General features: G+C 30.8%; 3 protein-coding genes and 1 pseudogene across 9 annotated transcripts; 1 reads left to right on the top strand and 3 right to left on the bottom strand.

The window, feature by feature from the left end:
* Positions 1 to 620: 620 nt before the first annotated feature.
* On the top strand, positions 621 to 9,561 carry LOC145191726 (alpha-1A adrenergic receptor-like). 5 transcript variants are annotated; one of them, XM_090066669.1, is made up of 3 exons: positions 621 to 945; positions 6,566 to 6,778; positions 8,048 to 9,561. In XM_090066669.1, the coding sequence occupies exon 3, from the start codon at positions 8,083 to 8,085 to the stop codon at positions 9,238 to 9,240; it is 1,158 nt and encodes a 385-aa protein (XP_089922795.1). In that variant the 5' UTR covers positions 621 to 945; positions 6,566 to 6,778; positions 8,048 to 8,082; the 3' UTR covers positions 9,241 to 9,561. The 5 variants fall into 5 exon arrangements, with proteins under 5 accessions (XP_089922795.1, XP_089922792.1, XP_079925007.2 ...); XM_090066666.1 differs by having other exon boundaries at positions 655 to 945; positions 6,897 to 9,561; XM_080068881.2 differs by lacking the exon at positions 621 to 945 and having other exon boundaries at positions 6,469 to 6,778.
* On the bottom strand, positions 1,355 to 6,042 carry LOC145191040 (uncharacterized). Its single transcript, XM_080067973.2, has 2 exons — positions 5,383 to 6,042; positions 1,355 to 4,524 (listed from the first exon to the last, which is right to left on the bottom strand). Exons 1-2 carry the CDS (start codon positions 5,516 to 5,518, stop codon positions 1,496 to 1,498), a joined length of 3,165 nt encoding a protein of 1,054 aa, XP_079924099.2. The 5' UTR covers positions 5,519 to 6,042; the 3' UTR covers positions 1,355 to 1,495.
* A 2,857-nt stretch (positions 9,562 to 12,418) lies between the features above and the next one.
* Positions 12,419 to 14,619, bottom strand: LOC149882004 (uncharacterized; annotated as a pseudogene). Its single transcript, XR_016444944.1, has 2 exons — positions 13,959 to 14,619; positions 12,419 to 13,887 (listed from the first exon to the last, which is right to left on the bottom strand). The product of XR_016444944.1 is annotated as an uncharacterized LOC149882004 (transcript).
* Positions 14,620 to 16,037: 1,418 nt separating this feature from the next.
* LOC149882003 (BAG family molecular chaperone regulator 1-like) lies at positions 16,038 to 26,162 on the bottom strand. 2 transcript variants are annotated; one of them, XM_090066638.1, is made up of 7 exons: positions 26,076 to 26,162; positions 25,203 to 25,319; positions 21,353 to 21,435; positions 21,061 to 21,174; positions 20,826 to 20,933; positions 16,685 to 16,747; positions 16,038 to 16,555 (listed from the first exon to the last, which is right to left on the bottom strand). In XM_090066638.1, the coding sequence occupies exons 1-7, from the start codon at positions 26,134 to 26,136 to the stop codon at positions 16,493 to 16,495; spliced, it is 609 nt and encodes a 202-aa protein (XP_089922764.1). In that variant the 5' UTR covers positions 26,137 to 26,162; the 3' UTR covers positions 16,038 to 16,492. The 2 variants fall into 2 exon arrangements, with proteins under 2 accessions (XP_089922764.1, XP_089922766.1); XM_090066640.1 differs by having other exon boundaries at positions 25,203 to 25,358; positions 26,076 to 26,152.
* Between the last annotated feature and the right edge of the window lie 166 nt (positions 26,163 to 26,328).

Genomic DNA, 26,328 nt, shown 5'->3' with positions numbered 1-26,328 from the left:
GTGGTTAAAAAAATGAGTTTTTTCAACTTTTTTCAAAATTCTACATGATATTTTAATTCAAGTTTTTTGTTAGAAAACTGACAACCATTCCTCTAACGTTTTTTTTTTTAAAAAAAAATCCTTTGCACATCTAAAACCAAAACGTCAATCATTCGTTTTTTTATTCATTATTTAAAAAATCTAATAAAAAACAACTGAAAAAACTTGATAAATCAAGATTTGAAGCTTGATGACGTTTTGATTAAGTAATCGATAAATTAGATGAAATTGGTTTCGTCAAATAAGCGGAAAAGTGCGGCTTTTTATTTTATTGCGCACATTTTGGTGAAAGCTTAACTGATTTTTTAAACTTAGTAAAGAAACTATTATTTAATGGGAGCATGACGTTTTATTTAGTATTATCTTCAGGTACATGAAAATGCATTTTGCTCTGTTTTTGCATTTAATATTAATAAACAAAGGATTTATTTTTAATAGTATTTTTGCATTTAATATTAATAAACAAAGGATTTATTTTTAATAGTATTTTTGCATTTAATATTAATAAACAAAGGATTTATTTTTAATAGTATTTTTTATTACATAACAATACTGTATATTTGATATGTAATTTGCGTTTTGTTGAATAAACATTAAATATAAAGTGAGAGAATTAAATTAACAAGTTTTTTTTTAGAATATACTATTCTTATTGATACTCTTCTTTTATTCTAAATATGTGCCTATTTTAAACACCCCCTCCTCCACTCCTTTTCCTCTCGAATTCTGCAACTTGTCAACTGCACTAATAAAGCTTCACTTTTAAGCTGGCTCACACAAGATACCGAAGCTAAACATGAAGCTTATACATTCATAACAATATAATCACGCTCACAATATTTCATGATGTCGGCAGTACTGGAATGTTTTTATTATTATATTAAAAGTGGTGTGTTTTTTCAAAATGTAAGTAATTGTCTAGTATTCTGTTAGTTGTTGTTTATGAAAACAAAAATGTAGACTTTTTCTAATGATAACATTGACAATAATTACGCAATTAGTTGTATTAGTAGTAATAGCTGAAAGATCATAACAACACGAATTGTATGTGAGAAATCTGCATTGTACATTAATAATGTGTATTTAACGTTAGCAATATGTGTCTTATACACTAACGATGTGCATTGCACGCTAACAACCATAATAAAAAGGAAGAACACAAACATGCAGTCGACCTAACGTCGGAAATTTTGAAGCTTAGTCTTTAGCAAGTTAGACCAACGGTATGCATTTTTATATTAACAAGCAGCAACCATTTTCAATGATTAAACTTGAAATTTCAGTAAGTTTAAATAAAAGTTAAAAAAACATTGAATTAAAAAAGAATACTTTTATTTCAAAAAATATTTGAAAGCCAGAAATCAAACTTATGTAAGTAAAAGCATGAGCAATTACGTTGAGGACATATTAAAATAGATGGCAATATAAAAGTGCAAACATAAAGAGAAAAAAAAAGTTAATCCTTCTTTGCGTGAAATAAACATATTTTTAACCAATCAGCTGTTATCGCAGCATTTTCACCTTTAATTTTCCATTCACGATCTTCTTGTAAAATATTGATAATGCAATTATCAGTTTGGTCAAGTGAAATTGGACAGCCTTTTAAAAAAATAGCCCCCGATATTTTCCCGCCTTTTTTTTTAAAGTATTGAAGGTAGCCGTTATCAGTTAATTCAAAGAACCGACGATCCCATTTTGGAGATCGCTTTTTACCGCCGCTGAGTTTTTCCAAAAAACCAGACATATTCTTCAATTCTTCGCTAAATATTTCTTCAGAATTTTGTTTCAAGTTCTGAGTTTTTAATTCTGGCTCAGGAATTTTATCACTAACTTCATTTTCTAAAAAAACCTTTTTAAACTCAAGTATCACTGCTTGAGCATTTTTCTTTTCGTCAACTTCTTTAACGTGCATTTTCTGTGAATTATTTGATAAACTTGAAGCCTGAGTTTCAAACTTTTGGATGAGATTAGTAGTTTCCTTGTTTTCCTTATTTGGACTTTCAACAACACACTCTTCTTTTGGTTTAGTTGAGTAAGATATCATTGTCGAGTCAGACAAATAGTTCCCATGTCTTCGTTCAGCACTTTCAACAGCTGTTTGTAAACATCTAATAAAGTTTCCTGTCTCACTTAACCAAGTCTCAAAGTTTATTGAGGATGATTCTCCAAACTTATCTTTTATTGAGGTATAAAGATCTTCTATCTTTCGACACATTATTCCTATATCGCTAATCATTTTGGAATGGTTTTCAAAAAACATCTTAACACTCTTGCATACATTTTCTCCAAGGTCACTCTCAATTCCTTTAACTTTTTCTTTTAGAGACTGCAACTCCTTTTCCATAATTTGATATTCCGCAAACAAATTTTTTAGAGAGAAATCAATCGGGTTTAGCAAGGCCCGCATATCTTTATAGCAAGTTATTGCGTCATGATCGGTAAGCCAGAGCTCATCAACAATGAAATCCAGCAACGTATATTTTGCATCAGAACTTCTGATGTCCATAAGTTTATTGAGAACTGACAGTTTGAAACCATAAGCAGCTCCACGAGCTGTACCACTGTTCATATAATTCCCTAAAGCTAGGACATATTCAAGAAACCTTATAAAGTGTTTGTTTTCGTGCAGACATAAACATGCATCCATAAGATTTTGAAGAGAAACTTTCATATTTTCTATTTCATCTGGCAATTCACGCATAGTTAACAAAATATCTAACCGACTTCCAAGATTTGGAATACTACATAGTTTCATCATAAACTTATCAACATCTGTTAGTTTGCTAATGTCTCCTTTAAATAGCTTATACATCTCCATTTCGTCCACAGTGGGTTGAAACCTTTTCAATCCAACAATTTCTTCACAAGTAAACCCCTCATTTCTACTAAATATTGCGAGCTTGGCATTGATGTTAGTATCATTTAACTTGAATCCACTTAAAAATATTCCCAAATTCTGAGCTTTCCGTTGGTCAAGTAAAGACGTACTTTGTGTCTTTGTCAAATCAACATCACCAGCCTTTTTGACATCTTTGTTTTCGCTTTGTTGTCCAAGCTGAAACATATTTTCCAACTTTTTTAAGTCTAATGAACTTGTTTTGTCTTGAGAATGTATCCAAAAAGACTTTGTGATTTGCGTATCAGGTATTTTACTCCAAAATAACGGTTTCATTTTACAAGTGGGAGCTAAATTGGATTTGCTAGGTAAATTTGCGACTACACCACCCATTGCAGGTGGAGCTGGGACCTTTAGAATTGAAGAATTCGGTATGTTCAACGGTGGAGGTGTTGGGACATTTAACAATGGAGGTGTTGGGACATTTAACAATGGAGGTGTTGGTACGTTTAACGGTGGAGCTGTTGGTAATTTTAAAAGCGAAGTATTTAGTGCAATAAAGGGTGGAGCTGCCGGTATGCTCAAGCATGGATCTGGTGTCGAATTTGTGGATTGAAATTGCTTTTTATATGATGAAATATCTTCAATATCCGATTTGTCTGAAACTTTCTTTTTCTCACGATTAATCAGTGGCTCATCAAAATTATTATCAACGTTCCAAAAGATTTTCGATTTTGTTTGCTCACTTATTGAAAAAACATTTTTCTGAATCATTTTTAAGTGTTCAAAAACTTGAACAGGTACTTCGCTGGTTTGCAGGATAGTACTAAGTTGTTTAAGTTGTACGTCAAGTGAAATAATCGCATTTTTAAATAATTTTCTTTGACCACTTATATCAGTTGTATCTTCTTCACTTTGATAAGAAGACGTGTTTAGCGCTTCTTGGATAGCTATCAACCAACTTTCGCGTTCTTTTTCAATGTCGTTGTTTTTAGAAGGACACACTCGAAATGAGTATTCTTTATCTTTTGATAGCAGACTGAAGCCACTGTCCACTTGTTTTTTCAAGACCACCTGACCAAGTTTCAAAGGAATAATGTTTAAAGCAGAACTTTCATCGTCTTGATCGCCTACCTTAAAATACATGATTTCCCCCGGAAAAACTTTAACAAATCGCTTTGTCCACATTAAAAACGCAGCACTATGACCCTTCTTTTCAAGAATTCCTTCCATGATAATCTTATCACGCTTTATAAAAAAACTGTTCAAACGTGATAGAGTTAGTTGGTCTTGGTTTATAATAGATAATAGTAAACGAGATATTTGATTTTTTTCCTCGAGAGACCCTGGTTCTACTTCTAAATATGAACCGTTTTCGAACTGAATAATAATTCGTGTGGAATCATCAACAGTATCAATGTTTTCTATAGAATCGAACTGGTAGCTTCTTTGCCTTAAACCACGTTTCAGCAAACACAAAAAATTTTCTTGGAAATCGAGTTGTAAAATGCATTTTGTGGCCTTATTGTTACGTCCATATTTATAGACACCGAAGTTACATACTTCACCTGACTTCTCCTGAAAATTTTGACTATTTAACGCTATTCCCATATCATGGGCTCTGCTTAAAGCTTCCTCCAATGATAAACCTAAACATAGATGAAAGATGTAAGTTTTACATTTTTACTGGCTTCATCTCTAAAATAAAACATAGTTTAAAGCACTCTAAATTCTCAGTGGTTGCTAAGACACCTCCAAATCCCAAGCATTCCACATTTTACCTCAATGCAAAAAATGCGGCAAAATTCAATTGATTAGTACTAACAGAACTAACTTGAATACTACAGGGAAAACATGCAGAAAAGATTCTTTTTAACATGCAATGGTTAAAGATATTACCATTAAAAAAATATGTTAAATGCTCTTAGTGACATCCCATCCTTGCAGCATTTTCTTCCCTAATTTGCAGAAATTTTTATTACTATTGCACAAATGTTCAAAGCAAAAATAAAGTATTGAGTAAGAAAAATTATTTTACAAGGAGTTCGAAGAGCTAATCTAATCGTTTAGAGTTTCTACTGAGAGTAGGAGATCAATGAGTAATGGGTAGACTAGAGTTAGTAATGGGTATATTGGACACAGGAACTCCAATAATTTAGGAGCTCATAATCAGGGAAATATTAAACCGTGGATGGGAAGCAAGCTGCAGACCCGGGTCGTTTCGTATGAATCGTTAGTATAAAATTAAACAAAAAAGATTGCTTTGTTTTTAGTTTTCAAATGGAAAAGTTACAAATGAAAAAAGTTAGATTGTTGAGTCTTAAACCGGGGTACTCATTTAAGAATGAACCCACTGAGCGCAAATCAATAAAAGTGTGAATATAAGAAATACATTACATAAATATGTTCATATTGCTAATAAAGAACCTATTACTAAGTTCCTGCGTTTTTGTTTTAAAACAGTATTCATTACCTGTAATCTAAACAGAAAACCTGAAAAAAATTACCTTCCTTCACCATTTTCATGAGTTCAATTCTTTTTTCGTCATCAGGCTTTAAAGAACCTTTGAAATCCCCGAGAACTGTCGGTTGTGATTCAATCAACAATGGCTGTCGATACACTGAAAAAGACTTCCAAGCCATTTTAGTTTCCTTCTTACAAACTATTTATTAAAAACTTCAACAAATTTAAAATCTTAAGTTGTTTTGATGTATCCTGGATTTTTTCCATACCTTTCCTTCACTACATTTCAGTTTCCTCATTCCAATTAAAAATCTACATTTTTTTTTTTTTTTTACATTTTACCTCAATTACTCACAAAGCAGTTCTTTAGCATTATATATTGAAATAAGAAAAGTTAGAAATAATTGCAATTTTGGTAGCAGATCAGAATTTTTTTCACTTAAATTTTACAAATCAGATGCTTTTCTCATCTAATAAAAAATCAAGAACAACAAACATTAGGAATAGCAACAACAAAAATAAAAAACAGCAATTCAATCATCTCCGCAAACGAAGTTTGTTTTTGTAAAACCTAAAAAGAAAAAACCTTGCAAAAAAAAAATAAGTAAACTTGTCTCATTTTGAAAAAAATCTGCACACGAACTTTTAGATCACTGCACACGATCTTTTTGATCGCTTCTCATAAATGTGTCATAAGAAAAAAAAAAAAAAAAAAAAAAGGTTTTTTGTCTTTTCAATAATCTTTCTATAGATTTTAAAATACCTTAAAGACTTAATTTAAGAAAAGGATTTCATGCAATTTTATGAAATAAGAATTACCGCAATGAAAGCTGTGCAATAGTTTCGCCGCGTCTCTGATCTCGATTTTTAGCTTTTTAAGCGTAATTCTATATACGAATTACTATAAATATTAAATTTAACACTCAGTTTAACGGAGCTGTTGGAGGAACAAAAAAATAATAATAAATAAATGAATAAATAAAAAATTTAAAAAAAAAAAAAAAAAAAAAAAAGGCTACACTTTAGGAACTTACCATGTTGATTTAGACTTACCACGGAAGTGTAAGAGCTCTTAAAGTTCTTTGGACATACTTACACTTCCATATTAAGTAGACTCTTTGTAAATTCACTGTTGCCACTTATTGTTTTGTTTTAGAGAAGCTTTTTTAAGTACAAAAATTGGTTCTTAAATTCTCCGACGAGAATTTAATGTACGTTTGTTTTAGAAAAGAAAGTTTCGTTGGTATATAACTGAAATTGACTGCAATCAAATAACATTACTGCCGACTTGGAAAATGGACATCTTAGGCCAGAACTTTCTGTTGGCACCGTGACTTTTATCAAATTTCAGCTATTTATTATTTACTTTTAATAGCGTTCACTTCAAACACAACAGAAGGATTGCAGCTGGATTGGTTTAGAAATTCTCATTAAAAGATGTATGTTAATATTTTAGTAATAAACTAAGGGAATTATGTAACTTATAAAATATACATTTGAAATTCTTGGCAGCAAAATTTAGGTAAATTAAACTTTTTTTTACTTTAAATTTATAAGAACCCAAAGAATTGATTATACTCAGAAGTATTCCAAGAATGTAGATAGTTTATACTATGAACTATGAAAGCCTTTATGTCTACCTAACCTTCCGTAAAACCACCCCGTTTTGCTGTAATCTTTTTACATACGAATTTAAGCTTTCATCAAATTGGAAAAAAGCAATGCTACGCAGTTTTTTTCGATTGTGTAAAAAATTGTTTTAATCCTCGTGTATCTCGATGTATTTGGTTTAATTCTTTTGTGACCATCATAATTTTTGGTTTGCATCTGTTTTAAGAAAAAAAAATTACTCCTAACTTTTTTGGTTTGCATTTGTTTGGTTTTTGTTGTTTTTTTGTTTTGTTTTGTTGATTTTTTTTTTTTTTTTTTTTGGGGGGGGGGGGGGGGTTAATGCCCCCTTGTTGTTTGCTGAAAGATTTTTACAATCCGTCTTTTTACACTGCTTGTTACTCAGTTTGATCGGTGTTCTGAAAAAATCTTTTGTTTTAAATGGATTTATGTAAAGTCTTTTTTTTTATCTTGCTGATTGCTTTTTTATGTGTTTTATGCGAAATATTTCATTTTTATGGTTCTTGTTCATATGGAAAAGTCGACTTTTTGTGGTTATTAAAGCAACAAAAATAAGCAAAGAATTCTTCAGCAAAACTGTTGGAAGATAAAAAGGGTAACGCATTTAATATTAAAAAAAAAAACAACAACAAAAAAACAAAAAACTAAAATCCTCGTTATTCAGTTAAATAGCTATTGGGGCGTCCGCATCAATTGTTTTAAATATCGATGTAATGATATAAAAATGAAATCAGAAAATTAAAAAAAAGCTTTAAAATTTATCTTTTTTGTCTCTTAGTTGTACTGTCGAATATAATTTGGCAGTTAAAACGATGCCGCTCCTCATAAATGTTACCAACGGTGACACCATTTGTGTTAAAAGTAGAATTTTCAGATGCTCTTTTGAATAAACGCAATCTGTTTTCCACTTTTTATTGCCGACTTTTTTCGGTGACGGTAGAAAATATTTTATTTATAAAACTTTGAACAAGTATCATATAAGAAGATTTTGTGAAGGTATATATAGTGCTAACTCTTAATAACTAAGCTTGTGTATATTTATTTAGGCGAATTTAAAAATCATTTTTAACTTATGTTAGAATAATTAAAAACTAAATGGTGAGGAAAAGAACGAATGGTTGAACAGATAATTAACTGCACAGAATTATTAGTGGACTGGTTTGGCAATTCAACGACTGATGGAAATAGCAAAGAAAAGATGGCTTCAGCGCAGTTCTTTTGTGAAAAAATCAAAATGTATGATAACTCATTGCCAAAAAAAGAATACTTTAACGAATTTTGTTGTAAAAACGATTTTTTAACTGAAATGTGCAAAAAATTTATCGAAGAATATGTTCATCATGAGAAGTTCAATGTGGTGTGCTCCCCATACGAGATTTACTCGTATATTCTGATTGGAGTATGCGTACCCCTTGGTATTCCAGCAAATATCTTAATTCTATTATTAAATCTTCGTCATCATATCTTGCCTAAGCAAACCAGCTATTTTCTATGTAGCTTATCTGCAGGTGACATTGGAGTCATGGCTAATTTTATTGCATTGACAGTTTACCAAAAGAGCAACCCAAACGTCTCAAAAAGAGTTAACGAATTTTTGATGCCTTCCATTCACGTTTTTTTTGTCTCAATATCTTTGTTACAAATTAGCGTAATCAGCATAGAAAGAGCTATCGCAGTAAATTGGCCTCTTCTATACCCGATCTTTGTCACACGAAAGAGAGCAAAATATGTTACGATAATCGTCTGGATATGGAGCATGACTAATTTAGTAATATCTTTACTTCGTATACCTGTGCAATCAACAGTGTACAAGAGCTCTGTATTTTATATTTACCTAATAACTTTGTTGGTCTTTCCAATAGTAGTTGTCCTATTTTCTTATTTACTTATTTCTTTATCAGCTTTCCAAAACATTAGACACGATAAAATTCGTGCAAAGTTGGCTGTGAATCTATTAAAAACGTCTCGAGTTGAACAAAAAAGAAGCTCTGGATGGAGTATTCATTCTCTGCGCCAGAAAGAAATAAAAGTGTCAGTGAATTTAGCAGTCATGGTTTTGCCGTTCCTTTGTTGCTGGATATTTTTTACATTTACGCATGTTTATGAAATTCTTACTCACTACCAATTTTCTGGTATTGCGAATTGGTTTATTCTTGCTTTACCGATGATTTTGTCATCCACGAACCCTGTGGCATATATCATTTTAACAAAACCATTGCGTAAAAAAACGCAAGCATTTTTAAAAAAACATTCACAAATGATTTTTTGCTAAAAGTTGATGCTTTGAAGATACAAGGAAATTTTCACAAGAACTTTTTTCAAGATCAATACTAAATCTCTATTGATTAAACTTAGACACACTTATCAAAAAAACACACACAAAATTCGATAAATCAATCAATCGAACAATAAAAACAAATAACATTATTCGATAAATCAATCAATCGAACAATAAAAGCAAATAAAGTTAAAACGGCGATACACCGATAACACCAAAAAATGTGAAGATTCGGTCCGGAAACTTAAAATCAAGTTGTTAGAAACATTTCTGTATATCTTGCATAAAACTCTGTGTTAATTATATTTTACCAAATACTATTAACTTTTTTTCTGAACAACAAAATAATAATTAGAAGATTTTAAATTGGATACAAAAAAAAAAAAAAAAAAAAAAAAAATGTTAAAAAAATTCACATGCTCATTCTTTTAGGATAATGAAATCTAAAAATGTAACTTTCATTTTAATTGTTCTCATGTATTTTCACCTTTTTATTTTTTCGTAAGAAAAAGAGAGTAATTGTCTCTTTTACCCTGAATTTATCAATCAAATAAGTTTTTAATATAAACTCATATATGAAAATATAAGACACAAGCTAGCCAGATACCTGCGGCAGTGACCTGAGCAGAAAATGAAAGATGAGATAAAGTTCACTTGGTGCATGGTATTTTATGCATGAAAGAGAGAAAGTACATCGGTCTTATGTTAAGTATTAAATTTTTTATTAATCTGCTCGATAATCTTACAAGGTTTCAGGGCTACGAAGATAAAATCAGCAGGCAGATTTTATAAACTTAATTGGTCTTAAATTAATTTTGAACTTAAAAACTTAGCGCTCTAAATTTTAAAACTAATATTCTCAATTGATAATTTGAAATTAAATATTTGCTAACTAAAATATGCAAATAAATCACAGCCGAAAAAATCAATTTAAAGCGAAGGGAGAAAATTACAAATTTGCTGGTGAGAAAGAAAGACACTCATTTAGATTAAAAATGTAACTTTTTATATAAAGTTTTATACTTAAAAGCAATCATTAAAAATATCTAAATCAAAAAACAAAACTCAATTAAAAGATAGAAATTTACAGTGAGTTTCAGATAGCATGAATAAGTAGAAAAATGAAATATTCATCTAATTGCAAAAAGCACATTCTAAAAGTTTTTCTAATACAACTCTTGTCATAGGCTGTGTAAATGACTATATAGAACCTCCTAATAGTTGTTGGTTTAAACAAAATTCTTCATTAGCGTCGAGAGTTTATGTATTTTTTAATGAACAAGAATACGAAACCATAATAACACTGGGCAACTTGCATTATTAGTAACTGGGTTCAACAATCCTACGCATCAATCCTGCGATAAGATGCGTAATTAATACAGAGGCGTGAAAACATAGGATGATCAAAACATGGGACGATCTCAATATCTCCTGCTTACATACCACCGTGGACTCATTCATCACTTATCTTGATGCATTATATTAGGCAAATGAAGATATTTTTGAGGTGTAACTGCTTTTTCTATTGTTGCAAAACAACATCACAGAAACTAATAGACACCTAGACAAGTATTATTTCTGCTTTTAATTCATGATTAATATTATTTACAGGAAATAATATTGTTAAACTAATTTAGATTATTTGACTAAAATTGCATATAACAATATTGAAATATGCCACGAACCAAAGGAACATCGGACCTATCTGAATTTCAGCGAGGACGCATAGTGGGTAAACATGAAGATAGCCAACGCAAAAAAAAAATCTGAAAATTTTTTAATTCCCCTTTCAACTCTTAATAGGAGTGTTTTTACAATTCACCAGAAAGGGCAATGAGTGCATAAAACTTCATTCAGGTCGCCCTGGGCCCTCTGAAAGAACCTTTCGTCTTGTCAAAAGAAATTTTGAAATGGATCCACGTTCCAGAGCCTTGGAATCTTGAATGACCTTAAAATGGTTCACAAAGTAGCACAATCAAAAAAGTCTTATACCTTGTTAGTTGATAGTTAATTAGTAGTTTTTTTCCGATATTTCTCATTAATAGGCCTAAATTAATTGATTTTGTCAAAAAACCTTATATAAATATAACTTACCTGGAATTAGTTAATCATTATTTAATAAATAAAAGTTAAGTTAGTTTTGCACTAAAAAGACGTGAAAAATGGGCAAAAGATGTATCACTCAAGCTGAAAGATGGAAAATTATTGCTCACATCAAAGAAGGAACCAAAAGTAATAGAGAAATCGCCAGGTTAATTGGAGTCTCTGAGAAATGCGTTCGGACAAAGAAGCAAAACTTTCTTCACACTGGTGGTGCCAGCGAGAAAACGAGGCCAGGTAGACCCTTGTCAACCACCAGAAAGGACGATAGTGCCCTTTTTAGAGCTGTCAGAGCTAATCCAAGAATTAGTTACAAAGAATTGAACATAGAATTCAATAAAACGCGAAATACATCTATTTCTAAAAGCACAGTCCGTCGAATACTTATCAAATACAAGATTGGAGTTTACTCTGCTTTGAAGAAACCGCTCTTGCGTCCATATAATAAACAAAGAAGACTAAAATGGTGTTGTGAAAGAAGGTATTGGACAATAGAACAATGGAAAAACATTACGTGGAGTAATGAGAGTAACTTTGAGCTAATCAATCGCAAATCTAACATAACAGTCAAAAGAATGGCTCACGAAAAGTATTACGCCAGGTACATTAGACCGACTGTGCAAAGTGGAGGAGGCTCGATAGGAATCTGGTCATGCTTCAATTACAAAGGTGTTGGTATGTGCCAAACATACACCGGAAGAATCAACTCCATAATATACACAGTGTTATAAAATGGGTTCTAGCCTTGACTTTCTGACCCGAGAAAACCCTTTTGTGGAATGATTGCCCACACTATGGGGATCACTTGGATATAAGTATTAAAATCAGATTACAACGTCCTGGCAAGTTATTGACTGGGCCGTACCGAACGACAAAGACGTGGGGGGGGGGGGGTGAAAATGAAAAAAACAAATTTTACCGACAAGATTTTTTTTTTTTTTTTTTAGAAGCCAAATTTCAGTTTTAACCGACATAAACCATAATTTTCGAGTTTTCCGTCAAAAATCGACAGAATATAGTACAAAATATAGGTTATTCCAATAAATATGAACTAGGGAAACAAAAAGACATATTCTGAGAGTTTATCGTGTATCTAAAATGAAAATTATGCTTTAAAATAAATATTCTAATACAAGAAAAAATCATTCTAAAATGGCTCTTTTCACAAGCAATGTTTACTATTAAAGTCCACAAGGCAGCATTGCAACTTTTTACTGTATTCAGGATGATGGTTAGGTCGTTTGTACCTTTGCCAATGCACTTGAAAGTTGTGATGCATTGCCTCTGTTGCTTGTTCTGAGTAAAGTCCGAGAGCTTGGCCGTGTTTGTCAATGAAATCTTTCACATGAAAAAATACAGCATGAACCTTGGGTGTCACAGAAACATTTTGCAGTGCCACATAAGCCACTCTGAAAGCTTCAATTTTTTGTACATAACTTGGATCAAGAACGCATCCAAAACAGACAGACACTACTGCATTGAATTTTCGAAATACATCAACTAATGGTATTGCAGCATAGCATGAGTGTTTCTCGACAATAGATTGAAGAAGATCAATATTTTTTAGCAGCTTCCTGCACTCATTTCCTGCAAAATGCCCTCCATGATAAGGCTGTTATTTAATGTGCAGTGAATCAGTCCAAAGAGTTCCTTGAGGGAAAACTTTTAGTAGGGCAGCAAAGAGATGATTGAAAACACCAATAAGGAGATGCAACTCCATTGGCGGTATGAAGTCCAAAACTAATGTGCCACCAGCAAGATCAAATACAGGAGAATGAACAACATTCATGTAATCACGAGCTCTTTTGATGTTTGATCCTGCTGCATTGAAAAGTGAGACATTCTGATCAAGAGATTGGAAAGTTCTTAATTTTCCTTGATTTAAAAGGTCCGTTGCACTTGACTCACACCAGGTGCAGGGGTGTGCACTTGAGTGTGCTTGGAGACCACAAATTATATTTGCCAGTTTTAGGTCACAGGACAAAACAAAATCTTGGTCTCTCATATTGATCAATTCGAAAATTTGAGACACATTTGAGTAGTTTTCTTGCAGGTCCTCAGAGACAGCAATAATAAGTTGCCGCTTAACTCCAGTGTCCTTGAAAAACTTGTTTGTGCAATTGAGTTTTGCTGGGGGAGTGTTAGGTTCACGATTTAATTCAATAATTCCAAGGCTTACTTTCAGGAATCCTCCCCCACCGTCAATTCCAACTTTCACAATATGATTGTTTGATGTGCTTCTCATAGAAATGAGTTCATTTTTAAGCTCTTTGAAGTCCTTGTAATGAATGACAGTCCTTCCACATCCAGCATGATCTTTAATCAATGAACTCGTGAAATGGTGAGAAAGCTGCTTACTAACTGCATCAAATTTTACAGCATAGTTTTTCTCAACAATATGTTGTGAAGTTGACTGATTAATTGTAGCAGCTAGTCTCTTGATGCCATTGTTTGAAAGCCCTGTGTTTGCCTGAACTTGAACAAGTTCTTTTATACTAATTGATGGGTTTGGAGGAAATAGTTTTCTAGCTGATGAGGAACCTAAAATAAATGCAGATATTGTTTAATTTCGAAATTTCTAAAATATCTTTTCATGAAAGTTAAACTTTTACCTGGAAGCATTATTTGAAGCATTCTTCCACCTTGTGGTTGACTCAATCGAACAGTGCCATGTGGAGAAGAATCCTTACTTGAAACAACAAGAGCAGCAACTCGTTCAGATGCAACAGGATCCTTGGTTGCAACAGCAACAAGGTTATTTCGCAAAGTGCCCTTTGTGCAATGATGAGGTAATCCTCTTCCAATAATTGAAAAACAGTCAGAGCATCGTTTTTGGACAGTTGAAGATGGAGTATTTTGTGCTGAGCTCTGCAAAAGCTGAGTTTTCTGTTGACCATTATTTCTCAGTTTTCCAACAGAACAAATCAAACAGTCACATTGTGTGTCTCTAGTTTGAGGTCGAATTTTTATAGTCTCAAAATTGTAAAGTGATGGGAGATTGATGTGTTCTCCAGAATCCTTTCTTCTTAAACAAGAACGACACTTTTCACAAATTCCAAGTGGAACTTTGTCATTACTAAAATCGATCCTCTCATTGAGTATTGTTTGGCATTTTTCTTTTAGGAAAGGTGTCAGTTCCCTCTGACATTTACTGAAGCAAAGAAAACAGACAGTTTTCCTGCAGTCTTGGTGGTTTTTTGCGGTATTCGGCATTTCTTTGTAAAATTAGATGTGCGCAGTTTTGCTCTCGTGAATAAAGTAAATAAATCATGCCTTTTCCCGAAATTTTCCCGAAATTCAAAAACTGTCTTATTTTCACAGTTAAAAATAATTTTTATGAAAAGTTAAACAGAAAAACAGAAGAATAAAAAAATATTATATTTGTTTGGTAATAAAGGAAGCTTATCTTCTTGATATCTTTTAATTTTTCAACTTTTTTTAATGTTTTCATAAAACATAATGCTCTTTATGCTACAGTATGTTTGTTTACTTGAATTTAAAGTTATATCTTACTGTAAAAATGCAAAACAAGCTGTCATTTCGAATGTGTATGTAATCAATAAATTCAGAAAATTTAAACATCAATAACTTGCCAGGACGTTGTAATCTGATTTTAATACTTATATCCAAGTGATCCCCATAGTGTGGGCTATCATTCCACAAAAGGGTTTTCTCGGGTCAGAAAGTGAAGGTTAGAACCCATTTTATAACACTGTGTATACTTAGAAGTACTGGAAAACAAACTCCACCAATTGACCTGTTTATGCTCAATGATAAACCATGGAAACTTCAACAAGATGGCGCTACTGCACATACTGCATACTATACAAAGAAGTGGTTCAACGATAATAATATCAAGACAACACCGTTGCCTCCATACTCACCTGATTTGAACCCAATTGAAAACATTTGGGCTTGGATTGACCGTGAATTGGCAAAGGTTCAAATTTCCACATTGGCAAGCTGAAGGACATCCTTAAGGAGACCTGGTATAGGGTCCCAGAAACGATGTGCAAAAATCTTGTTGAGTCTATGCCTAGAAGAGTTCTTAGTTGTATTAAAGCAAAAGGCGGATACACAAAATAGTGATTGGTTCATAGATTACGCCTCCTAATGTATCGTGCGTCTAAATTGAACAATCTAAATGAACAATTTTTTTTGTCTTATTTTTTTAATACCATGTAGTTGTACCTAATTATTACTTAGTGTTTGTATTTTTTTTATAATTTTTTTTTAATTTTGTATTCTGTATGTATTTATCTAATAAAAAGAAAAAAAACTAAACCGAAATCTTTTTTCGTTATTGTTTTATTGTCAAAAAACTAAAAATTTAAATTCTCAAATATGAGTGCGTCTAAATTTATGAAAACCACTGTATATTTTCACGGATTATCATGAGGGCGAGAGTATCTATTCGCCCCCCGTAATAATCCGTGAAAATATATTATTAGTAAAAATTTCCGGGGGGGGGCGGCGGGCACTTCACCTGTTCCCCTGTGGACTCGGCGCCTATGGTGGTACACGAACAAAGAAACTGCTTTTATGAGTTGGGGACTTTAAATTAAGCTTAAAGAAAGTGCTCATTTTCAATTTAAGTTTTCTCCAGAAACATGCTTAGGCGTAAGAGGTAAAAGACTTCAAATAAAAATTATTCGAAGATATCTAACGTGAATATCAAAGAGATGTTTATGTTAGATTCTAGCTAAATGCACTATCAGAAAGACTGCTAATAATTTGTTAGTACATTTTTTTTTTGTCACTTCAAAGAGACAAAAGAATCTGAATGCAGTTTCTTTATGAAGACGTCAGATTTATTGATTTGATTAAACCCAAATTAGATTAAATATTGGCTTTTTTTTTTAGTTTAGAAGCTGAAGTTGGTATTCCAATACATAACGGTGCAAGTTGGGCAGCATCCAATTCTGGTAAATTCATCCAATTGGGTATCAAAAGATTTTGATTACTCAAGTATTCAGTAATTTTCATTACAGAGCAAAAATACACAAAACCAAGCATGCTATCAACAGGACAGTAAGAGTGTATTGTAACATATTAGGACTACTCGTTTCACTGTGACCCAAAATGTGATGGTTAATATTCTAAATCACTAATATCTCCAATCTTTTATCGAGGTTTAAATGAAACTCTATAGCTTAAATGATAATTCTTTTATCTTTTCCTCTTCTTGATCCGCTTGGTAAATGTAATCCTGAAAAAAAATTTCAAAACATTTACATCAAATGATGGATCACAAGCATTTTCCTTACCACCATTATGATGCGATTGCAAACAATTATCACATTGGCGGCATAGTAAAAAATAAGAGAAGAATAATCACATTTATTTTAGAAATTAAGGATTTACGACTACTGCGTGCGTCAACGAAACTATCTTCTAAGACCTAAATAAAAAAATAACAGACATTTAATGAAAAAAGAACGACAAACAACTGAATTAGAGTCTCAAACCGGATGTTAGATGTTTAACACAATGTTGAATTGAGTTAAAGAAAAATGTATATATACCGCTTCATTAACTTAAATGAGACTTCTTAGGTGGTACTATTTAAGAGTATGTGTCATCAGATCGTGAAAAGTCTTGACGCAACCTGTTTAACTCATTCACGACTTTCATGAAAACTTGTGAATCGTGATTTTGTTAGTCACAAAAAATATTAAAGCCAAAAACATCTCGATCATATCATCTTAAATTTTTTTTCAAAAGAAGCAAAAAAAAAAAAAACTATTTTAAAACAAACTGAGTGATAAAAAAAAAATCTGAAAGAAAAAGTTTATGTGGGTAATTAAATTGATCCTTTTCTATTTTAAAGGAAACGCCCCTTGAAGTGTTAATAACAAATGGATCTTCTCAAACCATATAGAACTAAAGGTGGTGAAACGATGCTAACATTTTTATTTGATATTTTTATCTGACATATTTAAGACAATCGCTTCACACACACATAAACACACACACACGATACTTTCCGTACCGAGACTCCTATGCTTAGTGGCAGCACTGCTCCAAATATGATAATTATCTATTATTTCTATTCAATATAGTCTGATAATTCAAAATTGCAAATTATGTTTAATAGACTTTTTTAAAGCCTTTATAGCCATGTTTTACTAAGATGAGGTTTTATGTAAAATTCAAGAAAATAATATTCATTTGTGATTTTATTTACATAACTTTCTATAACATAAAATGTAGATAAAAAATTGTGTTATGTGTGTCCAATAAAATCATATTCTTTACACATTTTACGGCACATTCTGCACATATATTTAGTCGCTTAATATCAATTAATGTGTCATCTGAAAACCAAGAGTCCATCCATGTTCCTGTTGTAAAATTTTTTAAACAATTGGTCTGCACTGTGGAATTGGAATAAAAGCAAGCAATGTCAATGTCCCTGGAGTTCCACCTGGCATTATTCATATGAGACAGAGACTTAAAATGTATCTTTGGAAAATTTCCATCTGCCACATAATACAGCTATTCACGAAAGTTTAAACGATTGCAGAATTTTCAAATCTAATCTTCGGTTTTTCTTGAATAAAAATCTAACGGAAATAGATATCAAAATAATTATTTTTCCAATTTGGTAAATAGGTTATTTGTTAATAGAATAGAAAAAAGTAGGTTTTGACTCATTACCGTTTACTCAGAAATTTCATTAAAAGGTAGGTGATACAAATTAAGAGGTTTCACAAAAGTTTAAACGATTTTATTTAGGATCAATTATTTGCTAATTAATTGATAAATCCTCTGCGAAATTTTTTTCGAAGCGAATTTATCAATTAATTAGCAAATAATTGAGTAGTTTTTCAATCAAAATATTCATCACAACATCATCAGGCAGCTTTTAATTCATTAAAAATCAACTTAAAATATTGTGAATTTCAAATTAATTTCAATTGCGTGCAAATGGGTCGAAAATCAGTTTCTAGTGACATCAAATGGCAAGTTATTGGTATAGCGAGGACAAAAAATCACACAAACGTTCAAATAGACAAAATACTTAACATTTCTGAATATTGCGTTAGAAAAACCATCAAAACCTGGGAACTTACCAAGGACGTCTCCGACATGTCGCGTACTGGGAGACCATCCAAACTCAGCAACCGTGACAAAAATGGTATATTCAGAATGAGCAGAAAAAAAACCCCAGACTCAGCTACAAAAAGCTAGCACAAATCTTCAATGAGTCAAAAAATAATCCAAAAGTTAGCAGAGAGCTCGTGAGACGAACATTGTCGGACAAAGGTATTGGAACGTACATAGCTGCTAAAAAGCCTATTCTTTTAATCACGGATAAACGTAAACGACAAGTGTGGTCTTAAGAAAGGCTGAACTGGTCTCTAGAACAGTGGGCAAAAGTTATTTGGAGTGATGAAGCTAACTTTCAAGTTGTAAACCGCAAGGGAAGAATCTATGTCAAAAGATTTGCAACTGAGAAATATTCAGACAGGTTTTTGCAACATCGTCGACAAGGCGGTGGAGGTTTGGTTAGCATCTGGGATGTTTTTCTCACAAAGGTATAGGCTTCTGTGAGCTGTATGAAGGCCGAATTAATCAATACACCTACAAGAACACATTGGAAACGTGTTTAGTTCCATCAATCAGACACTTGTATGGCAGAAGCAAGCAATTCATCTTTCAACAAGACGGGGCTTCAGCTCATACAGCACACTCAATCAAAGAATATTTTTTGAAAAAAAAGTTCAATGTGATGCCCTGGTGCCCTAGATCACCAGATCTCAACCCAATCGAAAATATTTGGTCTTGGATCGACAATCAGCTGACATACCATGAAATTCAATCAACTCAGCATTTAAAGCAACTTTTGAATGAGTACTGGCTGAAGGTACCTCGCGTGATGTGCATAAAATTAGTTGAATCAATGCATAAACGAGTTTATCTTTGCTATAAAAACAATGGAGGACACTTCAAATATTAATTTCGCTTTTTTTTTTCAATTTTTGTTCGAATGTTGCAATTCGTTTAAATTTTTGTGCTTCTTATTTTTCCTATAAGATTTTTTGTAATAGCTTTTTTCTAACTAAATATTAAAATTTTTATAACATGTTCATATTCATTTTAAAGCTAATTACTTTTTCTTTAATAAATAAAAAAAATTAAGTCCATATCATTTTACAGTTTTTCTTTATTAAACAAAAACCAAACATACTTGATAAAAATTCTGCAATCGTTTAAACTTTCGTGAATAGCTATATTTGTAGAAAGATCTATGTTCCAACAAAAACTTCATTTCTTTATGCCTACTATGAATGGAAAATAAATCTCAGTTAAAGTTGGTTGAAATTCATCTACCAATTGAGTGTAATGCATCATCAATTCTTCAATAAAGAAAAAGCTAATGTTTGGAGATGTAGTTTTACCTTCTAAAATAGAATCCATTAGCTGACTCAAAATTAGATCTAGCACTTGGTGATGACCACCAACTTATTGTGGAATAAGCAAATTATTCTGGATAAACATTTCGTTCAGGAAAAGCTACTTTACCACATTTAGATCCTTTTTTTACTCTTACACTGCAGCTGCATCACAAATGATCACTCAGATGACATCTGACAAGTCAAAGTCATTCAGCAAGCCACAGATACAACTGAATATACTCTTGGCTTTACCATTTGGTAGTAAAAAAAAACAACTCCTTGTTTGATTTCTTTTCACAGTTTTTTTAAAATTAAAACTTGTATTTCTTTTCCATCAATTCTTTTCCCATCAAAACAAAGATCCCGGAATTTTTCTTTGTGTTTTTAAAATTTTCTTTTATTATGTCTGCTTCTCTCATAATACCTCTGTAAATGCTAGATTGAATTAGAGTTAGGACTTTAGACATCTTGTTTTGATAAATGTTGACATACCTTTTTATTTTGTTGGTGTGCTAATTCATTTTTTTAAGGTGAAACAGACCACAGTAGGCTGGTTACTTCCTTTTTTCTTATTTTTAATAGGAAAATGTAATCATAATCACTTTGAGAGTCTTTTGCAATTTCTTCTGTTGGTGTATTATCACTCACTGTAGTTTTCATGAGCATAGGTTTGTCGCAAAAATCTTTTTTTTTCATTTCTTTCTACTTGTAACTTTTAAAATGTGATCTTCTATTAGTTGACTTCTGAATTATCGTAAGGATATTCAATTTTAGCCCAGAGTGCAATCAAAAGTTCAGCAATTTTGTATCTAACATACACAGCCTTTTCTTTTTGGGTATTAAAATCTTCCAAAGACAATAGTTACTTTTGGAATTCTGACCTATTTTATCTAATTATTTGGTGGTCTCAGGATAAAATCTGCTTTATTTCAATACAGACTTTTCAAAATGAACCTATTCTGGCTTTTTTTTTCTTTAGAGAAATGACATTAAAAAATGGAAAAAGCTTTTATTAACTTTTTGATAGCAAAACTACTTTTTTTTCAAAGTTTGATTAAAAAGCATGTCATAACTCACCAAAGAATCTAGAGTTTCCAACAACATCATAAATTCTTCTACTATAAACTTGATTTTACTTTCAAGTTTAATAAGACTTTCATCAGATAAGCTTTTCTCAAGAAAACCCTGAAAAAAAAAATCTTTTTTCTATTCCAAATTTAAACACCAAAAATCATTTGTATTTATGCAGAAGCCAAAATTTGTTTTAAAAACTTTTGTAATAGAATCAATGACAAATAAATTCCCACCATACATTGCCTATGCTGGCTATAAATTGTTTGATATCTTCTAGTTTCTTTAGCAATTCTTCAGCAGTATTATTACAATTTCTAATTGTTCTTAGAGCTGCCTCTTCTGCTAAATCATTCTAAGATATAGAACAAGTAAAATAATTACTCCAACATTATTTTTTATAGGAATAGTAATCACAGCCACAAATGGTTACAACACATAACCAAACATAAATGTAGTACATTTAAGTTCATACTTATGAGGAATAAATATCAAAGCACTGAAATAAAAAAAAAAACTAACATTAAAGCTACCTTTTTGCCGATCACCATGATTTTACTGTTTGGCAAAACCTTGAGCTCACTTAAAGATGCAGTCAAAGAACTCAATGTTTTACCTAAATCAATTAAAAAAAACAAAAACATTCTACTTGTTGATACAGAAAATAATTATGATTATCAAATTTGTTTGCTTCATATTACTTAAAAAAGCCAGAGTAAGAGTAAATGTTGTCCAACTTCTTCCATCTTTGACTTAACTTTGATAACTTTCCAATGGAATATTTGTATTCCATTAAAAATATAAAAATTATACCCAAACTATTACCCAACTCATAATATCTTAATATTTTTTACAACTTATGGTCAAGTATATTTAAAAAAAATCTTGTTAGTGCCCCAAAAAATAGTGAAAAATTGTTGCAAAATAAGTTAAAAACTGAGAAGGCTATACCTATTAACCTTTTTCTAACTGATCTCTAAAGATTTTTTCTGATCTCTAAAGAGATTTCAATTGATCTCTTTAGAGATCAATTGAAAAAAGTTTAGTAGGTAGAGCCTCCTCAGCTTTTAACTTATTTGGCATTCTGTTACATTCTGGGTATTATAACTATGCTTTATGAAAAAATTATGAAAACTCGAAGAGTAGAAACTAAAGTTTATTTTCTTAAAAGTTTTACAAATTTGTTAATTTTAAAAGTTGTTTTGTTTAAACATATAATGTTTAAATAATCCCATAATAGGTACCTGACTGATTGAGGTTCACTATTTCAAGTATATATACAGTATGTATATACTTGAAAGTCACCCTTCACAATAAATTCTTGATATGCACACTCAAGTTTGAGCACACTTAACTCACAGAAATGCAAACACTTGTTACTAATTCAAGCTATTTTCATAGAAATAATTTATTACTATGATAAATATAATTACATACTATATCAAATATATTTATCTTACTATAATAATCACAATTAAACAAAAAAATGATGTATTTAACATTGCATGAAATATGGTTTATCAAATAAAACATTTATAAAACAAAAAATAAAAGATAATATTTGGATTTTTCTTTCAAAAAAAAAGCACATTAAGTAGTTAAGAACATTGATAAATTGAATTGTTAAGCTTAATACTTTACTCAAAATCTTTAATTTATCTATAACTTTAACTGTCCCATTAAAATTTTCATTTAAACATTCTTTTTCTGACATTTTACCAACTTTTTAAATTGTAGTTGGTATTTATAATTTGGAAAAAATAATAAATTGCTATTAACAGTATATAGAAAATCAAAATTGATCCAAATTAAATATTTCCTATTACTATTAGCAATGTGCTGCATGCAAAGTAAAGAAATTATATAATAGAATATTAAAAATAAAAAAAGCATTATAAAAGTAATAAAGTTTCAGCATTTAGTAAAAACTAAAAACAAAATAGAAAATAAACCAAAATTGTAGATTAAAGAATATGGTTAAATTTAACATTTGGTTAATCAACTTTTTTGTTTAAACATTGCAATTTTAACTTGAATGCCACATCAGAGTCATTAATGCATCACAACTAGATAAGCAAGATGCATGGTGTGAATGATTTCTCCCAGATCTAAAAGCCATGCATTCTTTTTTGATTATTGTACCTTAATGTTCTTGACAAGTTTCCAGTAATTTCAAAAGCTAAACTGAGCTCACTAAATATTAATTATGCAGCTATATCTGTTGTCAATCTGTTACAGTCAACAGAGGCACTTGTTGGTAGTAAGGTGTCTTCCATATATTATGTCATGCAACTTTTGATCATTTTTGACCCCTCCCAACCCCTTGTAACAAGTTGAAACATTTTCTCCCAACCCCTTGTAACAAGTTGAAACATTTTCATCAAGCAAATGAAATTGGCTTGGAAAAGTTGTCTTTGGAATGAATTGAAAATAAGGCAAATTTAATTCTTCTTCTTCAATCTAATCAATGTGCTCCTCATCTTCCTCAAACAAATTAATTGCCTTAAGTTCTGACTGATGACATGCTGTTAAATAAACTTGACTTGATGCTGTTCAGGATTTAAAACACAAGATGACATCGCTTGTAAACAAACAAACAAATGCTTCTTCATCAACACATTACATACAAAACACATACAATAATTCTTGCAGCAGTCATTCTGTAGAAGCACAGATGGACAGAAGAGATCGTAGGATAGGACCTTATACATCACTGTCAGATGTAAGACAATATTATCAAACTTTATTGCTTGTTCAACATAAAAAAAAAAGAGAATTGAGTTTTTTGTAGTCTAATGCTTTTGGAACTTAAAGCCTTCCTACTGACAATTGTGAGAAGGAGATTGGTGGTGGTGTTAGAAAACAACCAGGTATGACAGTTAAATAGAGTTCTCCAGGCCATTTACTGCATCTCTAATTTCCACACTGGACAATTTGAAGAAAACAATAATTTGTACATGTGCTTACCAGCTACCATCACTTTAACTTATTTGAAAATGAAGGGAATTTGTGCTGATAAATGTAATAAATCATTAAACTGATGGTGTTGGTAGCAACCAGAAAACTTTTAAGCACCCCTATGCCTGTGTCATTTTGGCTGACATCCAGAAATATTTTTGAATTTTATCATTTTTAAATTCACTTCAACTAATATGTACCAGTCTTCTTTTTTGTTTTTTTTACAGCTAAAGCAATGTCTCTTGTGATCTGTGTTTTGAGCAATAAAAATAACTTTTCTAGTGCACATAATTTTTTTTTTTTTTTTAAATTTTAGCAAAACAACTTTGATTAATTAGTAACTGAATCTCCTTATTTTTAATTCAGAAATAATACAATTGCCATTACAAAAACTCAAATTATTTGTAAATAATTGTAATCATTTGTAAAATAAAATTTTTTGTGTCAAAAAATTTGATATCTTTCCCCTTCTTCCATAATGAATTATCACTAAAACATACAATGTAATATATAGAAAACTCCTAAGCTCAATATTTATGTTGTTGAAGACTTCAGGATAGCATCAGGATGTTATTAGTTTTTTTGTACAGCAATTGTACATTTAAGATTTGGTTATCTCCTTCAACAATTGTTATGGCTATTGGCACTGTTTTGAGGAAGTTAAAGATGCCTTCTAATTTGTTCCAAAAAGTTTCTGATAGCAGAACTTTCTTATATTTTGGGTCTGAACCACTTTTTTTTGGCTTAAAACACAATGTTAAGATCTATGGCTGCTACAGAGGTAAGCAGCCATAGATCTTAAAATTGTGTTTTATTCACACACTATGGTCCAGACCTTGTTTTATATTTGCTATGTTGTCTGTCCAGACTCCTAGTACTTTTACAGGGCAAATTTCTTCCAAAGTTTTTATTAATTAAGAAAGAAGTTTTGATTAACTATTGTTTTATATTATAAATGTCAATAATTAATATAAAATGTGTTTTGAATCTTATTAAAATATTATGTCAAAAAAATATTGTATATTTTCTCAACATATAGCAAATAATCTATACATATAAAATAATGCAAATATTAAAATTTGATTAAAAAAATGAAAAAACATTTTTAGCTTCATTTTTTCAGGCTGTAATTTTTCTAGTGAAAATAAAACATTTTTTTCTGAAAAAACATGATTTTTTTTTTCTTTTGCAACCCTGGATTGAATTTTATATGCTAACTATTTTGATTATAATTTTGTAAAACTTTGTTTAGTTAGCGCCTACTTTTAATATAATAACTTTATGTTACAGCCAATATGATGCTTTCAATGGGTAATTTTCTATCACATTAGCATTAGCATTTGATTAGACTTTACTCATAATTTTTCTGTTTTTTTTTTTATTGTTGTTTTAACAAATTTGGTACCAAATTAATAACTTTGTTACCTTTGCAAATAAGTTTTTGCTTGTTTACTGGAATACCACATTTTTCTTTTATTGCTTCTGATAAATCTTGCAATGTTGGTTTGCTTAAAGACAGCTCTACTTCAAATTTGTTAGATCCTAGAGTAAGGTAGTGGTTATTCAATTATTGTTCATCTTCTAGAATATGAAAATAAATATAAGGTTATGAAAACAAATCCTAATACTTTATTTTTTTTAAATCAAGCAACTGCACAATCGTTATAAAAGTTTTGAACTAAAAAACAATACTTATTTAAAATATATGTATTTTTATTTTAGTCTTAAAGCAAGTAGCTTACAGCTTAGTAGCTCTTTAGCTTAAAAATACTATATTTTATATTCTGACTTAATCACAAAATGTGATTATTTTAATGTTTTAAAAATAGTACTGATGATGATAATGATGATGAGTACTGATGATGATAATGATGATGATGATGATGATGATGATGATGATGATGATGATGATGATGATGATGATGATGATGATGATGATGATGATGATGATGATGATGATAAAAATTTTTTCCTTTAAACTATTTATACTTTATGCAAATTACCTTATTAACTATATAGAAAAGTTTTCGAAAAGCTAATTTCCTTAAGTCTTTATTTTTAGTGAAAGAGCCTTTTTTTCCCGGTTTTAAAAACCTTAAAAGTTTTAAGAAAAATTGGCTGTGGTTTGCCGAGAAAACGGAAAAAGCTTTTTACAAGTTTTTATTTATGTGATCTGACCATAAAAAAAACTCTCTTTTCTATGTATTTTTATACTTGCAGTGTTAATATGTGTAACTAAAAAGAAATATTAGGGAAACTTTAAAACAAATTTATCACATGATTAATATTCAGAATTACCATGGGAAACATGAAAAGTCTGAGTCTCTCCTAGACGATTGTCAACTTCCGCATTTGCCATAGCTCCATTTATTTTTGTCTACCGTTATTTTTTAAGAACCAACGTTGAATTTTTCCAAACTTTGGGGGTTATTTTATCTAGTATTTAGTTAATATTACATAAAAAAAATTTTATTTTTATAAATATAATTTTAAATTATTAAATTTAGCTTATTATTATTATTTTTGATTATTTGAGAGAATTATGATTTAA

This window comes from Hydra viridissima, unplaced genomic scaffold (assembly GCF_058129835.1).
Source record: "Hydra viridissima isolate aposymbiotic clone 2 unplaced genomic scaffold, HvirCarnegie_v1 scaffold_11, whole genome shotgun sequence".
Taxonomy (NCBI): Eukaryota; Metazoa; Cnidaria; class Hydrozoa; order Anthoathecata; family Hydridae; genus Hydra; species Hydra viridissima.
The sequence above is the reverse complement of the archived record's forward strand: the minus strand, read 5'-3'. Positions and strand labels throughout refer to the sequence as shown.

What these genes read in the sequence shown, in the direction of transcription:
- LOC145191040 (XM_080067973.2), bottom strand. Translation starts at nt 5,518, where the DNA reads ATGGCTTGGAAGTCTTTTTCAGTGTATCGACAGCCATTGTTGATTGAA. An exon ending in CATGAAAATGGTGAAGGAAG is followed by an intron (nt 4,525 to 5,382) that starts GTAATTTTTTTC and finishes ATCTATGTTTAG; the next exon opens with GTTTATCATTGGAGGAAGCT.
- LOC145191726 (XM_090066669.1), top strand. Translation starts at nt 8,083, where the DNA reads ATGGTTGAACAGATAATTAACTGCACAGAATTATTAGTGGACTGGTTT.
- LOC149882003 (XM_090066638.1), bottom strand. Translation starts at nt 26,136, where the DNA reads ATGGCAAATGCGGAAGTTGACAATCGTCTAGGAGAGACTCAGACTTTT. An exon ending in GACTTTTCATGTTTCCCATG is followed by an intron (nt 25,320 to 26,075) that starts GTAATTCTGAAT and finishes ACCTTACTCTAG; the next exon opens with GATCTAACAAATTTGAAGTA. An exon ending in TGGAAACTCTAGATTCTTTG is followed by an intron (nt 16,748 to 20,825) that starts GTGAGTTATGAC and finishes TTTTTTATTTAG; the next exon opens with GTCTTAGAAGATAGTTTCGT.